General features: G+C 39.2%; 1 protein-coding gene across 1 annotated transcript in view; it reads right to left on the bottom strand.

The window, feature by feature from the left end:
• ZRANB3 (zinc finger RANBP2-type containing 3) overlaps nucleotides 1–23,079 on the bottom strand; it is a 185,761-nt gene that overhangs the window by 26,472 nt on the left and 136,210 nt on the right. Inside the window, exons 10-14 of the mRNA XM_042783280.1 lie at nucleotides 19,924–20,359; nucleotides 16,367–16,564; nucleotides 8,634–8,725; nucleotides 2,519–2,620; nucleotides 126–268 (exon numbers count right to left, since the gene is read on the bottom strand). Coding sequence (XP_042639214.1) covers nucleotides 126–268; nucleotides 2,519–2,620; nucleotides 8,634–8,725; nucleotides 16,367–16,564; nucleotides 19,924–20,359 — 971 coding nt within the window. The remainder of the gene's footprint in view (nucleotides 1–125; nucleotides 269–2,518; nucleotides 2,621–8,633; nucleotides 8,726–16,366; nucleotides 16,565–19,923; nucleotides 20,360–23,079) is intronic.

A 23,079-nucleotide genomic window follows, 5' to 3' on the forward strand; every position in this document is an offset into this window, starting at 1 on the left:
GTATGTCATTTTATAATTTCTTTTTAACTCACCAGGATTTCATTAGCGAATACATAAAAGGCTTCAGAACCCTGTAGAAATGACCACAAAAAGTAATAAATAAAATAAAAATAGACAATTCATACCTTTTGGTACTATTCTGTTTGGTTTGTTGCTTTGTGATCTCTTCGAAAGCAAGAACTGGGCTACAGAACAACTGACCACTTTTCCTGATAATCCTTTGCTTCATGGCAGTTAGACTACTCCATTCTCGAACAAACCTCAAAATCTAGCAGAAAATAAGATAATGAAAAGATGTGGCAGGTCATTAGGCATCTTTCTCTGAAAGTCAAGCTGTCTACATCAGAAGACCAAAGTTTATTGTACTCTCACAATAAGTTTTTGAGTTTCCAATAAAAATCTTCCTTTAATTTGATGCTGTTTCATATTTTTGTTGTGAACTGTCTACAGCCACTTACAAAAAGATCTCATATTAATTCAAAGACGGCGAGTCTCAGGGGCCCTAGTACATGCCCTTAATGAGCATAAGGACCAACAGTGATAACGTGCTCACTGAGCCCAAAAGCAGTCTCTGTGTGGAGCACTAATGCCAGCGGAGGCCAAGGCAAAACTGGGGAAATCAGGTAATATGGTGCTGCCAGAGTGACAGGACACATCTGAGATTGGCTTTGTACCAGGGCTTTGGACAGGTTCTTTCTGGTTCAGTCATGACTGACAAAGCAAAACTGGAATGGTCTAGGATTTGTAAAATGTTGGTGGATTGGAACAGGAAAAATGATGGGTCAACATACTGCTAGAACCTTAATCTCCCTCTTAGGAAACAAGCAGTGTGCATAGTACACAGCAACCAAATCACTTGATTGGCAGTCAGAAACAACTCTGGCTCAAAAATGGTGACTAACAGCATGTGTGTTGCTCTCCAGAGTCCTGAAAATAATCCAGTCTCTCACATAAGGTTCCTGCAAGGCTCACTACACCTTGTATAGGTCTCCTATTTCAGGGCTTTGACCTGTAACTTCTCCCATTTGGATTATTGTTCTGCTTCACTCATATCTAAAAAATTCAGGTCTGTTCCAATTTTACTTTGTCAGCCCAGATTGAATGGTACAGCCCTGCTATGTACCCAGCTGATTAAATTATCAGAGGAGAATAGCCATGAATAAATGGGAAATTTTCATTAAAGTTACCTATATCTTACTTAACAGCTTTAAACCAAAACCCACTGCTGTTGAATTAACTCTGACTCATAGTGACCATATAGGACAGAGTAGAACTGCCCCATAGGGTTTCCAAGGCTGTAATCTTTATGCAATCTTTCTCCTGTGGAAGGGCTGGTAGTTTGAAATGCCAATCTTTTGGTTAGCAGCTGAGCACTTTAACCACTGCACCAATGGTTTGCACTCAACTGTTAACCTAAAGGTTGGTGATTCGAACCCGCCCAGCAGTACTGTAGAAGCTAGGCCAGGCAATTGCTTCTGTTCAGATTACAGCCAAAAAAAAAAAAAGAAAGAAAAAAAGAAAAGAAAAACCAAACACTATGGAACAGTTTGATTCTGTAACAATGGGGTTGCCATGAGCTGGAACTGACTCAACGGCAGTTAACAACGTATCTTACGACATATCTTACTTACCTGGAGCCCTTGGGTAGTACAAACAGTTAACACGCTTGGCTGCTAACTGAAAAGCTGGAGTTTGAGTTCACCCAAAGGTACCTCGAAAGAAAGGCCTGGTGATTGATCTACTTCCAAAAAATCAGTCATTGAAAATTCTGTGGAGCACAGCTCTACTCTGACATTGGGGATCTTCATGAGTTGGCGGGGACTTGATGGCAATTGGTTACTGATTATATCTTATTTACCAGTCAATTACACATCACTGCTATTTTCTGGGAATCTGAGAGGCAGAGTAAGATAATAACAGAGAAAATAGCTCACTGCTACCTTTCCCTTTAGGACAGGTGCAGCTGACCCATGGGCCATGTTTCATTTCCACTGAGAAGAGAAAATAATAGTCGCAATGTTCTTGTAAAAATGGTGCTCTGCATGCAGGGCCAGTCCCTGTGCACACTGACCCTTCTCAGCAATGAAGGCAAAGTGGCCGTGGATCAGAATGAAGGCCTCCCTGGGGTGTACTTCGCCTGTGGCTGCTCAGCGGTGACTCTATGAATTGAAAGTCACCTGACATGGTATTATCCATGCTCTCAGAATGTGTCATTGTTAGAGCTTAACCTTAAAAGATAAAATGTGATTCTGTGAGATACAATTATCACAGCTGCTAATCTTGTGAATGAGAAATTAAATGATGATTCTATCCACAGAAACTGCAATGTTAGGTGTGATCATTTGCCAAGGAAACAGATTTCACATTTATTCTTAGCACTGCCTGAATTGATTAAAATGCATTTAGTGACTTGACTCTTCAACAGGCCATGAAGTGTTCTGCTTTATTAATCTCAACATGATCATTAAAATTAATAAACAGATCTTTATTTAAAATCAATGCATGGAACTATACTTACCAGTGAACGATTTTGTTTTAGCTGAAAGTTTGGTGATAAATCTTCCCAAAGGTCTACTTTTATATCCAGAGGAATGAAATTACAGTTCATCTGTTTTCCATCCTGATTATAGATTAGGAAGAAAATATTAATAAATTTTTGTCTATAGGCACTAGTAATTATTCAATTTCTTTTACTTTTTATTGTGATTTGGATGGAAGTTTACAGAACAAATTCATTTTCCATACAGCAGTCCATATACATTTTGTTTCATGACATTGACTGCAATCTCCAAAATGTAACAGCTCTCTTCCCACTTCCTTCCTGTAGGAACAACTCTCTTCCCACTTCCTCCCTCTTCCCTGTGTCCTTCTTTCCTATCCATTCCTGCCCCTGAGCTATCTCCCTGTACAAATATTGCCTTTCTGTTTTCCCATGATTGATCTTTCTAAGGGGTGTGTCTACCTGGTATAAATGTTCACTCTATATGCCTGTATAAAAACCAAATCAAACTCACTGTCATTGAGTTGATCCCAACTCACAGTGACCCTTGTTGGTTTTCCAAGGCAGTAAATCTTTATGGAAGCAGATTGCCCCATCTTCCTTCCATGGAGTGGCTGATGGGTTTGAATTACCAACCTTCTGGTTAGCAGTCAAATGCTTTAGGCATTATGCCACCAGAGCTCCTTATATGCCTGTATAAGCACTAGCAATTATTTTAAAAAGGAATAATTACATTATAGCATAGGCTATGGATTGAAATGTGTCCCGCCCCCCCCCCAAATATGTGTTGGAATCCTAACCCCTATACCTGTGGATGTAATCTTGTTTGGGAATAGAATTTTCTTTGCTATGTTAATGAGGCCCTACCATTAGGTGTGTCCTAACCCTACGCTATGTTATTTAAAAAAAAAAAAAGCAGATTTTGACACAGAAGCAAGCACACATGGGGTTGGGATAGGGGAAGACAGATGCCACATGAAGGTTGCCCAGGAACTAAGGAACACTGGGGCTACAGAAGCTGAGAAAGACAATGCTCTTTCCCCAGAGTTGATACAGAGAGCTCTGTGGTGACCCAAATTTGAACTTCTAGCCTCAACTGTGAGAAAAGAAATTTGTTTTCTTCAACCACCCATTTGTGGTATTTCAGTGACAGCAGCAGTAGGAAACAGACAGCACAGATTTTCCAGTTTCCTAATGATAAACTGAGCTGACACATTCTAGACAAGGGTCTACCCCAAATGGCTACTCTGAAAGGTCAGCTGAGTCAAGGTGGGGAAGGTAGGCTCTAAATTACAGCCTGCATGTCTCTACCTAGGAGCTCTGGTGGTGTAGTGCCTAAGGCATTTGACTGCTAACCAGAAGGTTGGTGGTTCAAATCCACCAGCCACTCCTCAGAAGGAAGGCTGGGCAATCTACTTCCATAGTGATACCTCCTCGGAAACCCAAAGAGGGGTTGCTATTTTTTAAAGTTTTTTTTTTTTTTTTTTTTTACATTTCCACCTATCCCCAGCTTTCAGCACTCAGCCTGGGGTGCTGTGTACATTGCCCTGTCATATTCTTTTCTATTGCCCAATTTAAAAATAAGTGTCAAACAGTACACTGGTATACTGCAAATCAACAGAAGAATAATACATCCCTGAAATTAACTGTAGTGCAACCACTCCCAAATTCACACATCATTTTCTTTATTGTCATTGAAAATATCAGCATTGAATCAAAGGAGGGCATCATCACCCTCCCCAAAAGGACTGACAAACCTGTTCATTCTTAAAGGAACAATGGAAGCTAGAAGGCAAAAAAGAAATTCTAGAGAAATGATTTCAACATTAGCTTCCCGAAAGCAATGTGTATCCAAGAGGACTGACTGCCAATAGGACCTGAGATCCTTAGCACATGGAAAGTAAATGGAGGGTGAGCAGAACTTCATTGAGATCTCAATAATTAGCTGCACAATATTCTGAAGTCTTAAGTGTAACATAGGAGTTCTGGTGGCACTGTGGTTAAAGCACTGGGCTACTAACCAAAAAGTTGGTGGTTTGAATCCACCAGCAGCTCCGGGGGAGAAAGATGAGTCAGTCTGTTTTGGTAAGGATGTACAGCCTTGGAAACTATGGGGCACTTCTACTCTGTGTCCACTGTGTTGACATTGACTTGATGGCAGTGGACTTGGCTTTTTTTTTCGTGAGGGTAAAAAGTGCAATGTAAATCTATTGCATCAGCAATAGTTGAGCTCATGTTCTAATTCTCTCAGCCAAAATGAACTATTCTAGCTCCCTTAATCACTTTGGAAGAAACATACAAAAAGTTCTTATATATTGATTACAAGTTTAGATTTGTAATTGCTATTGTAAACACTGAGTTAGACTTGGGATTCTGGCTGAAAAGAATAGTTTTTTAGATTTATATTGCTATTATGATGCAGGATGCTAAACATCTGGTAATGCTCTTCTTTTAGATACTGAAACCCCCCTCCCTGACAAATTTCTATTTCTAGATTTTACTTCAGCTCTTCTAAGGCAAAAAAGGGAAAGCTTTCATCTCAAACTCTACTATAGCTGTGAAAAGACATGTTAACATTTCACTTGATTAGTGTCTCATATTTAGAAAAATTAACTGACTGATAACATTTTATAGCAAAGGGATGTGTAAGTGTTTAGAATAGTCATTAAGGACCAGCAAAATGTACCAGCGTCCATTAACAGGGACCTCAAGAAGATGACGTGCCCCCTGCTGCAAAGGTTGGGTAGCAGAGCCAGAAAAAGAGCCAGAGAGGCTGTCAATGTTAGTGCAGTTTGGCAGCACGCATGACTATCCTCCACTAGAAGTTTGAAGTTTTTCTTTTTGTTCTCACCCAGAAGGTGGAAAACACAGATGAGACAGATGATCCATGAGGCAGAGCTTTCCCTGTCCAGAGCAAAAAGCTTCAAGTGCACAAGGGCTTCTGAATTGCTGCAGTCTGCTCTGTCTGGCATCTGCCTTTGGCTTCTCGACCTTCAGGCCCTGCTGGGGACCTGGCTCAGGCACTTAGTTAGACCTGCTCTAGCAGAGTTCCATGTCTTGGCATTCCCCCAATTAGGCTCTCCACGTCTAGAGTCTCCACATGGTAGGATGGGGTCCAAGCCTATAGGAGCAACATTACTTATGGCCTGGTTTGGTCCTTGGTATTTCTCTCTCTTGGCTGTGGCCCCATTCTTTTTTTTTTTTTCTCTTTTTATTGTGATTTGGGTGAAAATTTACAGAGCAAATACACTTTCCATACAGTAGTTCACATACACTTTGTCTCATGACGTTGACCACAATTTACCACAATGCAACATCTCCCCTCCTACTTCCTCCCGATAGTTACCTCTTCCCTGTGTCCATCCCTCCATGCACTCCTGCCCCCTGAGCTGTCTCCCTGTGCATAAACAATCCGTCTTTCTCCCATGCTTGTTCTCTCCAAGGAAAGGAGTGTATCTACCTCAGGTAAATGTTCAGCTCATATGCCTGTCTATTATTTGGCTGGAAGCCACAGGTATGCATTCAATTCCAGACCTGAAGGGCATCTAGGGGCCATAGTCTCAGTGGTTACACCAGGCTCTACTGGGCCAGCAAACCTGGTCCCCCCCCCCTTTTTTTTCCCAAATGATTTTGAGTTTTGTTCCACATTGTTCTCCTTGTCTATCCAGTATCTCCTACATAGATCCTCTTCCAAGTGGTTGACAGTAGTAGCCGGGCACCATCTAGTTCTTCTGGTCTCACAGTCATATAGGCTGCAGATCGGATGGTGTACCAGTCGCTAGGCCTAAGACTAATTGTTTCCATGAATTTTTGGTTTTCTTCATGCTTCTTGGCTCTGGATGAGGAGAGACCTATCGTTGCATCTAGATGGCAGCTTGCAAGCTTTTAAGATCCCAGTTGCTACTCGCCACAGTAGGACGTGGAACAATGTTTTATGTAGTATGTTATACCAATTGAGCTTGATGTCCTCTGTGACTATGGTCCCGAGCCCACAGGTTCAACTAATGGGTCCCTCTGGGTAGCTGGCTGTGATCAAGCATTGACTACAACTTTGCCCCTTGTCAGCTCCATTATACACCTGGGAATTCAGATCATACACATAAAGTTATAGGACCACTGTCTGCCAACCCTATACATGTTCTTGGGTACACTCCCCACTTCATAGACACACCTAATATTTCAGCCTGTCCACCACCCATCTATCCACCCATATACCTGTGTTTGCCTTCACTGACCAGGCCGTACTATATGCGCAAAAGGGTTCATCTTTGTTGTCTGTACTTCGCATGTACCTCTCTATATCTTTCTCTTCCTCAATGCCACTATATTGATCATTCACATTTGGTACACTGCCCTTCTCTTCACGCAAATCAAAACTTATCTCTATCTATCTAACAGTATTCCCTCCACTCCCCTCCCACCCCTGATAACCAACAAAGAAAATGTCCTTCCATAGATAAGCATTTCCTTGACTTTTACAATAATGGACTAATACAGTATTTGTCCTTTTGTGATTGACTTATTTCACTCAGCATAATGTCCTCCAAGTTCATCCATGTTATGCGGTGTTTTGCAGATTCTACATTATTCTTTAGGGTTGTATAGTATTCCATTGTGTGTATGTACCATAGTTTGGATATCCACTCCTCAGTTGATGGACACATAGGTTGTTTCCATCTTTTGGCTATTGTAAATAGTGTGTGGCCCCATTCTTGAGGCTGCATAGGGGTTTTGGTATTCAAGATTCTAGTCATCTCCTCCTCATAATATTGTATAGCACCTCATCTATATTTGGCTTAGCAGAAATCTTATCACTGAAAGACTGGTCAGCTCCAATACAGTTCACAAGTTATTTTTTTAAAAAATATTCTTTCATTAACTAGATGACTCATAGTTTTAAACAGCTATAAATAAAAGTATAAATTTGACATTGTAGAACAAACCAAAGGAGCCCTGGCAGTGCAGTGGTTAAAGTGCTCAGCTGCCAACTGAAAGGAGAAAGATGTGGCAGTTCTGCTCCTACAGGGTTGCTATGAATCAGAATGGACTTGATGACAGTAAGTTTGGGTTTTTTGGGTTTTTTTTGAGTTAGACCAAACCAAAGCATTCATACTTTCATCAAATTTTTCCTCCAATCCTCCACCAGTTTACCTCAGCCAAAGATTCTCATATGGTTCATAAGAAGCATTAAAAGAGGATCCACAAGGTCAAAAGTGCTTTCATAATAATAGTAAGACGTTATTTGCCTTTTTACTTTCATTCTCTGACGAGTGTACAGTGACGTTTTCCAGAGGCTACATGACATTGTGCTATCTCAACAAATTAAATGCAGAGGCAGACATGCGAATCCAACTGTCTTCCAGTAAGGCTTTAAAGACAACTGCTAGAAATATACAGTGCCACCCTTCTCACTAAATATTTTTGTTTTAAAAACTATAATACTTTTCCATAAAAATGTTATTTATATAAATACGTAAAGGCTTTATTGCTTTTACTTTACTGTTATTTTAAAATGAATAAATGGAGCTTTTTAAATGTCTTCATTTTAATTTCAAATAAGGTCAATATCAATAGATACAGTCCACACTGGGGATCCTCAATAATTTTCAAGAGAACAAAGAGATTCTGCAATTTAAAAGTCTGAACATCACTAACCTAGGCTGTAGCAGGAATCTGAGGAATCACATGGTTCAAGCCTCTCAGAGTTCACGCAACATGGCTAGGCTTTTGTAAAGCTGCTGCTGTTGCTGCTAATTATCAGTGCAGGAGCTAATATTCTTTTGAGAGCTTATTGTGGTTGGGCCCTGTGCTAAACGCTTTGCATATGAAATGAATTAGCTAGTTTTGTCCTTGCAAAAATTCTCTACATTTTATAATCTGGGTAAAGGAGGCACAGACCAACTAAGGAATGTGTCCAAGATGAAATAACAGATGTAAACTGAGGCAGTCTGACCCTGAAGTCTGTGCTCTTAACCACCCTACTGTCTGGTCTCTCATTGTCTTTAGATTTTATATAGGTATTTGAGAATTGGCTTTAAAGTCCATCTCACGGAATAAAACTAAATATCTCCATTGAAACATGTAAAAAGGAAGCCTTTTATGTTTCAACTTACAGAATCTGCATGATGCTTACCTTAGTGTAGAGATGAATCCGGTCAGTATTTTTACTTGCACGGTACATTAACATGTCATATACTGGCAAAGTCACTGAACTCTTCACCTGTTCTAATAAAGAAGACAAAAGAAGAGAGTTATGTGTGCTCTTTCCAAAACAGCTTATTTTAATCTTCTGCAGGTTAGACGATGAAATAGCTATATTAAAAGAATCAACATAGTTGATGAAGCATGTGTGTGGATTTGAAATAAAACTGCCACAGTAGGTCATCTGGGAGTCCCTACGTGGTGCAAACTGTTAAGTGCTCAACTACTAGTGGAAATGCTCAATTACTAGCTGAAAGGCTGGCAGTTCGAACCCACCCAGAGACTCCCTGGAAGACAGACAGTGAAAAACCTAGGCTCACAGTTCAACTCTGACACACGTGGAATTGACTCAATGGCAGCTAACAACAACAAAGGTCACTGCATACTCTCTTCCATGGTAATCAGTTGCTTTTCACTTTTGCTAATGCCCCAACAAGAAATAAACAGACTCAGAACTAGCTGAGAAATGATACAAGTTAGGCATAAGGGAGAATGTCCTGCTACGAAGAGTTGTTATTAGTTATTTTAGTCTTGAAGGAATCTAGAATCTATCTGTTTTGCTAGAGTGGATTTAAGTTGAAGATGAAAGCATACCACCATATTGATTAAAAACAGCAATACACCTATACTTTTATATCAGCCACTTAAATGCCTGATTCTCTATGCCTTGGAGCCTCACATTCACAAAAGGAGATGAGTGGACAAGCTTTCTTTCTGGTTGTCTCTTTTTCCTTAACCCCTTTCTCAGTCCCACTGTATAATATATTTTGCAAGACAGTTAGGGCGAGACACAAACTGGTCTAAATAACGATCATGGTTAACATTTACTGAGCACTTAAGATGTGCCAAGCACCCTTCTAAGTACAAATATTATCTTTTCTTAATTCATTCATATTTCAAATAACTCTCAGAAATAAGTAGTGATTATACAGATAAGGACACTGAAGCACATTAGCTTACCGAAGGCCACACTGCTACTAAGAGGACTTAAATCCTGTCTTCTGGATCCAGAGCCTGAGCTCATAACCTCGGCAATATTTCTGAAAGTACTTTCTCAGCTCTGAAAACCTAAGATTTGTTTCCATTTTACTTGCCAATGGCATCATATTATTATTTTTCTGATCAAGGCATCGGTCAACTTACAAACTTAGTTTGTGGATTACTACCATATTTCACAAATTCAGAAGTGAACATTTTCTACATTTGAACATCTCTGAAATTGGTATGTCTTTGGCTCAATAACCATGCCCAATCTTACAATCAATGTTCCCAGGTGAAGACTGTGAAGTAGTTGTCATCGCCGAGCGTGCATTAGCTTAGTCTTATCTGTTATCCTGTCCTCACGGCACTGTTGTTAGTACACAGGTGGAGTTTAATTATCTTTAAAATGATCTCAAAAATTTTCACTATGATTTTGTATTTAAAAAGTTATGTATGTCAAAAAATTGGGGTATAGAGCAGAGAAGCATATGTTTGATATCAAAGAAGCAAATATGTATCATTGGAAGAATAGCCAACATTTTTTTTATCTTCTTGACAAGAAATAGCCAAGCACTTCATGGGACCTAAGGAAAGAAGATCCCTGTAAATTAGGTAAGCTATCTTACATCTGATTACCACAATGTGCAAAAAGATTGCCTATTACATGTTAAGCAAAGCAACTGAAGGCAGGCGAACCTATAGAATCCCTCTGAATAGATTAAGGAAATGTCAAAGGAACAGAGAGTAGTAGCATGATCTGGTCTGGACTACTGCTGAAGTACTATATCATAGTTGAATTGGCAGGGTTTTCTCTTCTTAATGGTACATACAATAAGTGCATTTTACAATCAACATGTCTTTAGATTTGAAGAGTTATGGTTAATGCTTAAGAATCAGAAGTCAATTCTTTGATAAAAAGTATTGTGAGAACAATTCCAAATTGGTTGGTATTCATTCTTTGTACCTAGCTACTTTGGGGGAATATATTTATAAAGAAAACAGAAATCCTCACAACAGGACCAATAAGCAGAATCACGATAAATAGAGAAAAGACTGAAGTTGTCAAAGACTTCATATTACTTGGTTCTATAATCAACGTCAATGGAAGCAGCAGTCAAGATATTAGACAATGTATTGCATGGGGAAAATCTGCTGCAAAAGACCTCTTTCAAGTGCTGAAGAGCAAAGATGTCCCCTTGAAGAGTAAGATGCACCTAACCCGAGCCATGTTATTTTCAATCGCATTATATGCATGTGAGAGCTTGACAATGAATAAGGAAGACTGAAGAAGAGTTAATGCTTTTGAGTTGTGGTGCTGGCAAAGAATACTGAAAGTACCATGGACTGCTAAAAGAACTAACAAATCTGTCCTTGGGAAAGTGCAGCCAGAATGCTCCTTGGAAGCGAGAATGGCCAGATTTTGCCTCACCTACTCTGGTCATGTTGTCAGAAAGGACCATTCCCTAGAGAAGGATATCATGCTTGGTAAAGTGGGGGGTCAACCAAAAAGGGGAAGGCCCTCAACAAGATGAATTGACACAGTGGCTGCAACAGTGGACTCAGGTAGAGCTGGCACAGGACTGGACAGCATATCGTTCTATTGTACATAGGGTTGTTATAAGTCGGAGGCGACGTGATGGCCCCTAACAACAACAACAACAACATTTCTCTTTCCCATGTTTCTGTGAAGTGTCATTTAATGGCTCTCTAATGATGCATCTTTTAAGACATGGCTATCCACTCCTCGGAAGGAAGGCTGGGCAATCCTACTTCCGTAGTGATACTGCCTCGGAAACCCAAGGAGGGGTCACTATGAGTCAGGTTTGACTCGATGGCACATAACAGCAACAGCATCCTTCAAGACCCCTAGAGTTCAAATTAAAACAAAACTATAGTTTTGATTGAACTGATGTTTTAAAAGAATGTATGTGGGTAGGATAAACATTTTAGCACAGTATACCTTCTCTGTCTTCTTTCTAGTTGTTTTTCATGGGAATCTATGTTAGTAGGAGATATGAAGTATATCTCTTGTATGGAGTTCTCAGTCCACTGATTTGAGAAGCAGAAAAAAGGTAGGGGATTAGGGGACGCTGGCATTGCCCAAAATGGATAGGGCCAAGGCAAAATTTCACTGGAAGAATAGAATTTCTAAAGGTGACTGACTTTTGACAAGTATTTTTAAGTATGAACTGACAGATGTCTTCATCAAGGGATTTATTCACAACTAACAAGCCAATACTTCCCTGCCGTAAATGGAGAGACTCATGCCAATCAATGAAAATGGCCAGATCCTGATTCCCAGTCTGAGGTTTAGTCCATTGAGTCATATGCTATTGTACAAGAAGAGCTTCATCAGCAGTTGGGAGTTTTTTCCCAACAAGGAAACTAGAGACTCAAAAGTGCATATACCCCACCTACATGTACACTGTCTACTTAAAGGCCATTAAAATGAACAGGGATATAAATAGGATTCACTCCAAAATTATTTTTGGGAAGACCTAGAGGAATCAGAGAAAGGGAAGGCCAAAGAATGAAGAAAAGAAGATGCCTTGAGCTCAGAAATTCTTAAATGAATATTTCATTTTAAAGCTATAAATTTAACTTCAAATTATATCAATATTTAATAGTCTCATCCCAACAATTTTGGGTTTGCTATAATGAGAATATCAATCTGTGATTTAAGTAATCTGTGGTCACTAAGTAATAAAGAAAATAATCCAAAAGTGCTCACAATCTTTTGCCAACTGGTCCACCAAGGGTAATACATAGGCTGGCATTTGCTTACCTTCATAGCTATAAATAATTAATGGAATCAACCAAAATAGTAAGGAAATCCAAAACACTATATGCTTGGTTCCAAATGCAGTCAGCATTCTTATAGCCTTGACATTATATCCCTTAAAAACATTCTCTTGGAAAAAAAGTCTAACATACCTAAGTTTAAAATATGCCAATTAAATGAATTTCATATGTAAAGGATTAATGATCTGCTAAGTGTCTGTTTCACCACCTTTCTGTCAGTTTGCCATACTGTGGTGTCTTGTAGTTTTGTTTTGATGCTGGAAGCTATAACATTGGTTTTTCAAATACCAGCAGGGTCATCCATAGTAGAGAAGTTTCAGTAGAGCTTCTAGACTAAGACAGACTAAGAAGAAAATCTATTTCCAAAAATTAGCCAATGGAAATTTTATGGATCACAATAGAACACTGTCTGACTTGTTTGGTTTGGACCTGTCATCAGGAGGATCAACGGCTAGAGGAGAACTTTGTATTTGGTGAAGCAGAAGGCCAACAAGGGTGAAGGAGACCCTCGGTGAGATGGAATGGCACACTAGCTGCAATGATGGACTAGAGCATGCTGGCAATCAAACATATAAAGAAATGCTTGTGATCATTAGCCATTAGAGAGATGCAAATCAAAACAACAATGAGATACCATCTCACTTAGCCTTAATATCAAAGTTCAGAAAAACAAAAAGCAAAAAATGCTGATGAGGATGGTAAGAGGCTGGAAGAGCAGTTCATACACTGCTGGTAGAACTGTAAAACGGTACAAACACTGTGGAAAATTTCCTAAAAAAGTTGGAAATAGAAATACAATATGATCCAGCAATCCCACTATAGGGATATATCCTACAGAAACAAGAGCCATGACATAAATGGATATACATACACCTATATTCATCAGACCACTATTCACCATAGGAAAAAAGAGAGAAACAACCTAAGTGCCTAACAGTGGATTAATGGATAAAAAAACTATGGTACATATAACAGTGGAATAAGACTAAGAATGCATTTGCAAAACCCCTCATAACATGGCAGAACCTGGACGACATTATGCTGAGTAAAATAAGTCAATCACAAAAGGACAAATATTATTAACTATTATTAAAAGTTACGAAAAGGTTCTCACAGAGAAAGAAACATTCTTTGATAGTTACCAGGGATGGGAGGGAAAGGAAGGGAAAATCATTAACTAGAAGGTGGGAACATACTAACTTGGGTGAAGGGGAAGGTAATATGCAGTAAGGGGAAGGTCAGCACAATGTAATCATGACAAAGTAAGACACTGGGAGAAACATAAAAGGTAAAGGCAACAGAGGTAAATGCTATTACATACACACAATCCTGCAATAATAGTAATAACAATAATCTATGAGCACACAGATAGATGAATAAGCTGAACAGGTTGGGAAGGTGAATGAGACTACATCCACGAATACATACACACATACATACATACATATATAAATATATATATAGAAATATCCTTGACTAAGAATATTTCTCTCTATATATTTACATATGCTGTAAATATATCCATGAATATATTAAGAGCACATTGTTGTTGTTAGGTGCCATCAGTCAGCTCTGACTCATAGTGACTCTATGTATAACAAAATGAAACAGTGCCCAGTTGTGTGCCATCCTCACAATCCTTGCTATTCCTGAGCCTACTGTTGCAGCCACTGTGTCAATCCATTTGTTGATGGTCCTCTCCTTTTTTGCTCACCCTCCACTTTACCAAGCATGATATCCTTCTCCAGGGAAGGATCCCTTCTGACAACATGACCAAAGTAGGTGAGATGAAGTCTGGCCATTCTTGCTTCCAAGAAGCATTCCGGCTGTACTTCTTCCAGGACAGATTAGTTCATTCTTCTAGCAGTCCATGGTACTTTTGGTACCCTTCATTGACACTACAACTCAGAAGCATCAACTCTTCAGTCTTCCTTATCCATTGCCCAGCTTTCACATGCATATGAGGTGACTGAAGATACCATGGCTTAGGTTAGATGAACCTTAGTCTTCAAGTGATATCTTTGCTCTTCAACACTTTAAAGAGGTCTTTTGCAGCAGATTTGCCCACTGCCATATGACATCTGATTTCCTGATGGCTGTTTCCATGGGTGTTGACTGTGGATCCAAGTAGTAGGAAATCATTGACAACTTCAATCATTTCTCTATTTATCATGATGCTACTTATTGGTACAGTTGTGAGGATTTTCATTTTATTTATGTTGAGTAATCAATAATGCAGACTATAGTCTTTAATATTTATCAGTAATCTTTATCAGTAAGTGCTTCAAGTCATCTTCACTTTCAGCAAGCAAAGTTGTGTCATCTGTGTATCACAGGTTGTTAATGACTGTCCCTCCAATCTTGATGCTGTGTTCTTCATTTAGTCCAGCTTCGGGTTATTTGCTGAGCATACAGATTGAGTAAGTATGGTGAAAGGATACAACCCTGACACATACCCTTCCTGATTTCAAACTATGCAGTATCCCCTTGCTCTGTTTGAACGACAGTCTCTTTATCTATGCACAGGTTCCTCATGGGCACAATTAAGTGTTCTGGAATTCCCATTCTTTGCAATGTTATCCATAATTTGTTATGATCCACATAGTCAAATGCTTTTGCATAGTCAAAAAAACACAAGTAAACATATTTCTGGTATTCTTTGTTTGCAGTCAAGATCCATCTGACCACCAGCAATGATATCCCTCATAGTACAAGGGGCAAAGTTATGAAAATTTTGTAGGCATAATCAAACACCTTGAAGAAATGAGTCACTGAACTAAGAGGCTCAGAACCCTTAGTCTTGGGGGACATCAAAGTCAATTGGCTAACAGTCCACAAAGAAAATGTTCTACATCTTACTTTGGTGACTACTGACTGTGATCTTAAAACCTTGTGAGGGGCCATCTAAGGTGCAATTATTGGTCTCTCCCTGTCTGGAGCAAAGAAGAGTGAAGAAATGCAAAGATGCATGGAAACAATTAGTCCAAAGGACTAATGGACCACATGAACGTCAGCCTCCACCACCCTGAGACCAGAAGAATTAGATGATGCTTGGCTACCACTACTCACTGTTCTGAAAGGCATCACAGTAGGAAGTCCTGGACAGAGTGAGAAGAAATGTGGAACAAAACTCAAAATCATGAAAAAGACCAAGCTTACCGGTCAGACGGAGACAGGTGGAACCCAAGACTGTGGCCCTTAGGCACCCTTCAAGCCTGGCACTGAACTCATCCCTGTGGCTCAACCTTAGGCCAAACAATAGACAAGTCTATAAGGTGAACAATAACACTAGGGATGTATCCCTCCACAGAACCAACCATTCAAGATTAAAAGTGCAGCATCTGCCCAAGGACAAAGTTCAGAAGGCAGGAAGGGATAGGATATAAGGAGGGATGGAAATGAAGAACATGGAGGAAGTAGGATGAGTGATGTTACATTGTGGGGACTGTAATCAATGGCATGAAACAATAGTGTGTACAAATTGTTGAATGGAAAACTGATTTGCTCTGCAAACCTTCATCCAAGTCACAATAAAAAGTGAAAAAACAAACAAACAAACAAAAAACTGAGTATCTGTGAATAATCCATCAAACTTATTATTTTGCCCAAAAGAAACTCCCAAATATCAAAACAGCACCCTCACTACAGGAATGGGTAGGGCTTGGCTGGGGCTGAGCAAAAGACGAGGTTGGCAGCACAGGCAGCTATTTATTGTTTCTCTGGTTGTAATTTCTGAATGGCAACAGACATCCAGCCATCTGATGCCAACAAAGAGTTGGCATTTTTAATATAAAAGGTATTAAAGGAAGCTTTAATGGAAGTACTATGCACTAAAGTACATGGCTATTATTTGGGCACCGTGGAAATAGAAACAGGACTTACCATTACCTGGCTGGGGTGTGAGTCCTTCTTCCCTTTCAATTTCTGCTGGCTCATCCTTATTCTTGGGCAATGATTCAGGTACTGACTCTTCAAGGACTTGTTTTTCACAGTCAGAGTTAGTTCCAATTTTTTTGGAGGTGTCTTTCTGAGAATCATCCTTCTCATTTTTGTTTTTACCTTGGGTATGGCTGAGGCTACCTATTTGCAGAATTAAAAAAATCAAACAAACAATTTACACTTCAATTTAGAGAAGGCTATTATTTATTCTATGCCTAGTTAAAAATGGAAAGTTAAAACAAAACAAAACAAAAACCACATAGCTAGGAAGTCTACTACATGCCAAACACTATGCTAGGTGCTGGAGAAACAGCAAGGACCATGACAGGTAAGTTCCTGCTTCCTGAGGCCACTCTATTTGGCAGAGATAGACAAGAAACAGGTAAACAAAAAAATATTGTTGTTGAGTACTGTTGAGTTGAATCTGACTCATAGAGACCTTACAGGACAGAACAGAACCGCCTCATAGGGTTTCCTAGGTTGTAATCTTTATGGGAGCAGATAACCAGGTCTTTTCTCTCACAGTGCCATTGTTGGGTTTGAACTGCTGACTTTTGGTTTACAGTCAAGCACTTAACCACTGAACTACCAGGGCTCTTTTAATAAATAAATAGGGTCTTTTCGGATAAAGAGAACAAAACAGGGCGTTTTTGAGAGTAAGGAGATGGAGGGAGGTACTAGTGTAGCAAAAGTCATCAGGGCCAAGCTCTTGAAGGAGGGCCATGTGAGCAGAAAGCTATTCATGAATGCAGGTAACCTGGTCTTGGACAATGTGTAAATGTAACTGAGGCCATTAGAGGGTATCAGGTAAGGAAATAATAATGAGCCAAGTTTTTTAAGGATCCCTCTGACCTCTGTGTAGCAAAGGATCACAAGGGGAAAAGAGAAGGAAGGAGACTAATAAGGAGGCTACTCAGATCTGAGAGAGAGAAGATGGTGGCCTCATGTCAGATGGCAGCAATAAAGATAAAGAGGCTGGCATCAAGATGTATTTCGGAGGTTCTACCAACAGAACTTCTTAATTGATTGCATGTGGGAGCTAAGGGAGGAATCAAGGATACTGACGAGGTTTTCAAACTGATGTAGGAAAGACAGGGGAGGAGAAGATTTGGGTGTTAGATGTAGAGATGGCGAGGTTATGCATTCCACTTGGACAAGTTAAGCTTGAAATACCAATCAAATATTAGGGGGAGATATTAAATAGGCTGCTGGTAGATCTAGTCTGGAATCCATGTAAGAAAAATGTGGGAGACATGCTCTATAAGAGGTTAAGTATAAATACAGATGTTAAGATATGAACAAAATGCAAACAAGAAGTGTTACATATTGCCAAATATTAGCAACCAATGCATACTATACCAAATTTTATCTAATGCATCACGGACTGGAATAACTACCTTTACAGGACTGCAATTTCCTAGCACTACTCCTTTAAATTCTTGGATTCCATACTTTCAAGTGTTATATGGTGGCAAGCATTGTTAAAAAATTTAGATGAATTAGAATTAATTCTGCTTTTCAATACTTCAGGAGTATGTTCAAAGCAAAGCTGGAAATTATGATGCCAAATTGTAACAAATGCAATAATTACAACTTTTATATATAGTAATATGACTGTTTTGAATATTTTTCCTCTTTAATCAAACTGTTTCATATTCACAAAAGGTATTTTTTTTGTTTAAGATGCTTGACTGCTTGCTTATTAAATCATGACTGTAGAAAGTTTCAGTGTTTCATTGCCATTATAAAGGAAAAGTCAGAACTATAAATCTCATTCTAAACTATGATTTTGTTGCTGTATCACTCAACTTATGTACTCAATGTGAACTGACATTATCTTATAGTCACGAGAAACTTTATTTTTATTGCCTGTGGCAGTTGGGAATTGAATCAGATAATGCTAATTGTGGCAAGGATATTATATGGCACAAGCATGTGGTTCCAATTCAGTTCATAGACAACAGGTGCCCACATTACAAATATAACCACCCAGATGGCAGACTTGTCGATTTTGGTAAGAACACCCAGAATTGAAAGAGAAGACTCAGCTACGAATTATATTTTCCTTCAGATCCAAACTAAGGCAGAGAGGAGAACAAAGGCAGGCAGGCAGGAATTAAAATATTAGAACTTATATCTTAGCTGAGTCTTTTGTTAATATTCTGGAGAATTAAAGTATGACTGAAAAACAGACATGTACAGTTATTATCATTGATAAAATGAGTACTTCCTTCCAGTTTCCAAACCTATCAACTTGGCATTTTTCATTACTACAGAAATGATCAGTAACAATGGAAAAAAAAAGCAATACTACTAATAATTTTCTTAAAACATGCTATTAATTATTAATAGGTATTAATAATAATTTCAGAAAATAAACATCATCAAATGGTATATCATGTTATAAAAGCATACCAAAAAATGTATAATTTACTTTTTAAACAGTATGTTTTAGAAAAGAATAAATTCATGAAACACCTCAAATTGGTTCTCAAACAGGGGTTTGAACTGGTTTTTTTGGGGCAGTCATGACTGATGAAGCAAAACAAAGAATGGACATGAGTTTGTAAAATGTGGATGAACAGGAAACATAACTGGAATAGGAAAAATTATGGTCAAGGTCCTGCTAGAAACTTACCTCCCTCTTAGAAAACAAATGTATGTGTTGCAGAGCAACCAAACCATTTGACCAGCAGAGTTGGAAACAACAGTGCCCTGCTCAAAGATGGTGACCAACTGCACTGCTTTGAACTGTGTGTGTTGTTCTCCCTCATCCTAGCAATATTCCAATCTCCCCCATCGGGTTCCTGAAAGGAGTCTCCCATTTCAGGGCTTCTATCTGTAATGTTTCCCATTCTGGTTATCATTCCATTTCACCCAAATTTTAAAAACTGGGGTCTGTTCCAATTTCACTTCATCAGCCATAATGGAATCAGTTCTAACCAGTTCAAAGCCCCATTCTTAAAAGATCTATACAGGAATTTTTACAATTTTTTTATCTAAAAAAAAAAAAAAAAAGATGGCACAGTGTAAATTTACCAGGGAAAGAAACTACCATGGGTTATTTTTCTTTTTAAATGTTTTTTTTTTTTTTTTTAATCACCCTTAATTTCTTTAAAAACAAGTAATATCTACAGAGGAAAGAAAACAGCAGGTCCATGACTAGAAGGCATATTTGTCGCCATAGCAACAGAGCTTCTATTCCTACCCACTGAATTCACATCCTGCTGACATTAATCAGAAATGTCCATTTGTGCCAAATTAATGCCATGCTACAGACGCTTGGGGATATACATTCTTGACAGAATGGGGAGATTTCACATTCCAAAAGGGGATACATTCAGTCTTCACTATGTGAAGTTTTTCCTCCAGCTTAAAGGCTAAAATCACCGAGTCACACTAATCTTTAAAAATAGCAGTCATTCTCTAAAAAGTGCCAAGGTGATCTGAAGACCCTACTGCCACCCACCCCCCAGCCATGGTCACCCATGTGTACTCACCAGCACTGCCTTGAGGATTCTCACACATTTCACAATAAGTTAACACTGAATTATTGATATAAGTGCAGAAACCACACTGCCAGGCCTTTCCAGGAAGGGATTTGGTGGCTAGCTGGGACTTGGCCTCAGGGGCATCTTCCTGGAAGCACTTTCCAAGCTTTCCAGGCAAAGCTTTGGTCTTTCCAGGCCAGAATGGTTTCTCCTCTGAGGGACAGCCACAATCCTGGATAGCAACTGATTTCAACCTTTTAGCTTCAGGTTCACTATCACTTTCATATTCAATGATATCTCTTGCAGCTGTTTTTCTAGGTCCTGATATCTCTTCAGAACTTTCCTCTTGGAATATTCTTGATTCATCACGGGAGGTCACCAACAGTCTCTTCTTCGGTTTTGGTAAAAAGAATGATCGGATATCATGTTGTTTTTCTTTTTCAAACTAGAAAAAGCAAATAGTTATCAAATTAAGAAGCAATCTAATATATTCCTCCCAAATGAAACAGCTTAGCAAAATATATTTATTAACCACACTCTTTTACATTTTAAGTACCTTTTTAGACATGAATTAAATATCATGACTCTTCACATAAGCACATCTGCAAAATACCATTAACATATCCATATATACTTTCTAACTTTTTTTTAGCACTTACTCTGTGGTAAGCACTTTACATATATCAAGTCATTTAATCCTGATGCCAGTTTTGTTTCCCATGTTTCAGATGAAACTGAAGCTTTAGAGAGGCTAGGTAACTTGGCTAGAGTACTTACTACAGTGAAACGGATGATAGCCAGTATTCAACAGGACTATCTTATTTTTCCAGGTTTTGTAAGTTTTCTGCCTTTGACAGGATACGGTTTTATAATTTTTCCACCGCTGTCTACTAGTTGAAAATATTTGCATTTTCCTTCTCTGACAGGTTTCCAAGTTTAAACAGGTTCTAGATTTCACAGGTTTTACTCTATAAACACAATGTTCATAAAACCAAACCAAACTCATTGTCATCGACTTGATTCCAACTCACAGAGACTTAATAGGACATAGCAGAACTGTCCCATAGGGTTTCCAAGGCTGTAAATCTTTATGGAATCAGACAACTACATATTTCTCCTGCAGAACAGCTGGTGGGTTTGAACTGTAGACCTTTACTGAGCACTTTAGTGTTAACAATGTTAGGGAGTTCTGGGTAGCGCTATAATGTTACTCATATTAAAATGTACTGCTAACGAAACAAAAGGAGCTCTGGTAGCATAGTGCCTAAGGCACTTGACTGCTAACCAGAAGGCTGGTGGTTCAAACCCACCAGCCACTCCTCAGAAGGTAAATGGGGCAATCTACTTCTGTAGTGATACTGCCTTGGAAACCCAAGGAGGGATCGCTATGAGTCGGGTCCGACCTGACAGCACATAACAAGAACAACAACAAATGAAACAAAACTCAAAGTCATTAAAAAAAAGGGGGGGAGGGTGACCAGGTTTGCTGGTCTGATAGACTCTAGTAGAACCCCTGAGACTATGGCCCTTATCTGCCCTTCAGATCTGGAATTGAACCCACTTTTGTGGCTTCCAGCCAAACAAAAGACAGACATATGAACTGACCATTTACATGAGGTAAATACACTCCTTGGAGAGATCAATCATGGTAGAATAGAAGGGCTGTGTATACACAGGGAGATAGCCCTGGGGCCAGGAGTGCATGGGAAGGAAGAACCCAGCGAGGAGTTGGCTATGGGGAGGAAGTGGGAGGGGAACTGTTGCATTGTGGGAGATTGCAGTCACTGCCATGAAACAAGAGTGTATGTGAGCTGCTGTATGGAGGATGAATTTGCTCTGTAAACTTTCACTCAAATCACAATAAAACTTAAAAAAAAAAAAGTAAAGGGACATAATGTTGTTGTTGTTGTTATGTGCCATCGAGTCAGACCCGACTCATAGTGACCCCTCCTTGGCTTTCCGAGGCACACAGGACATAAAGGAAGGAAAAAAAGTTCTGTTAATGAAAGCATTTTCCAAATATCATTAAAGCTATTAATTAAAATAGCTTATTTAACAGATGTATTTTAATAATTACGTTTTCAAGAATAATTTCCTTTTTCTAAGAATAGCTATATCATTGTCTCAGTCTTTCATCATCTTGTCAATGTAAAAATCTCAACCTCCTAATGACAGAAAATAGGATACCTTATCATAACTGATTAAGGAGCTCTGGTGGCATAGTGGCTAAAGCATTAGGCTGCTAATCGAAAGGCTGGCAGTTCAAATCCACCAACTGCTCGACAGGAAAAATATGAGGCAGTCTACTTCCATAAAGATTTACAGCCTTGTAAACCCTATGGAGCAGTTCTACTCTGTCCTATTGGGTCACTATCAGTCACAATTGACTTGATGGCAGTGAGTTTGGATTTGGGTTTTTATCATAACTGATTAGGAGCTCTGGTGACACAGTGGGTAAGGCATTTGGCTGCTAACCAGAAGGTCAGCAGTTCAAAACCCACTAGCTGCTCCACAGAAGGAAGACGAGGCAATCTACTTTTGTAAAGATTTACAGCCTTGGAAACCCTATGGGGGTCGCTATGAGTTGGGATCAACTTGATGGCAGTAGGTTTGGGTATCATAACTGGTTAGCTACCAGGTAAGGTAAATGACAGGAGTTAATTTTATAGAAGAAGACAAATTTCTTAAATGTGGAAAACACACTATACCCACCTACATTTCCTAAGATTGCCATACCAATTTTTGTCCTGTCTCACATGCTTTTCTTACAATGTGACACAGACCTCCCTCCATTGAAAGGTGAAGTCTGCATTCCTCCATTTAAAATTGAGTGAATGTTGTAATCACTTCAACCAATAAAATACAGCAGAAGTGACGCTGCCGCTTGAGGCTAGCTTAAAGGTAACAGGGCTTCTACTTGGCTAGGTGCTTTGTCTTTCTTTCCCTCTTTTTCTCTTGGAATTCTTGCCATTATAATGTAGCCATCATGTTGTAGGGAAGCCCAGATAACATGGAAAGGCCACGTGTGGGTGTTCTAGTTGACAGCCACAGACAAGTTCCCAGGTGACAGCCAGCATCAATTGGTGGACACATGAGTAAACCAGCCTTCAGAGGATTCCAGAACCAATTTTCACATCTGGCTAAGCAAAAATGGGCTGTCCCGGT

Source organism: Orycteropus afer, unplaced genomic scaffold (genome assembly GCF_000298275.1).
Source record: "Orycteropus afer afer isolate SDZICR_OR568_19922 unplaced genomic scaffold, OryAfe1.0 scaffold00826, whole genome shotgun sequence".
NCBI classification, from domain to species: domain Eukaryota; kingdom Metazoa; phylum Chordata; class Mammalia; order Tubulidentata; family Orycteropodidae; genus Orycteropus; species Orycteropus afer.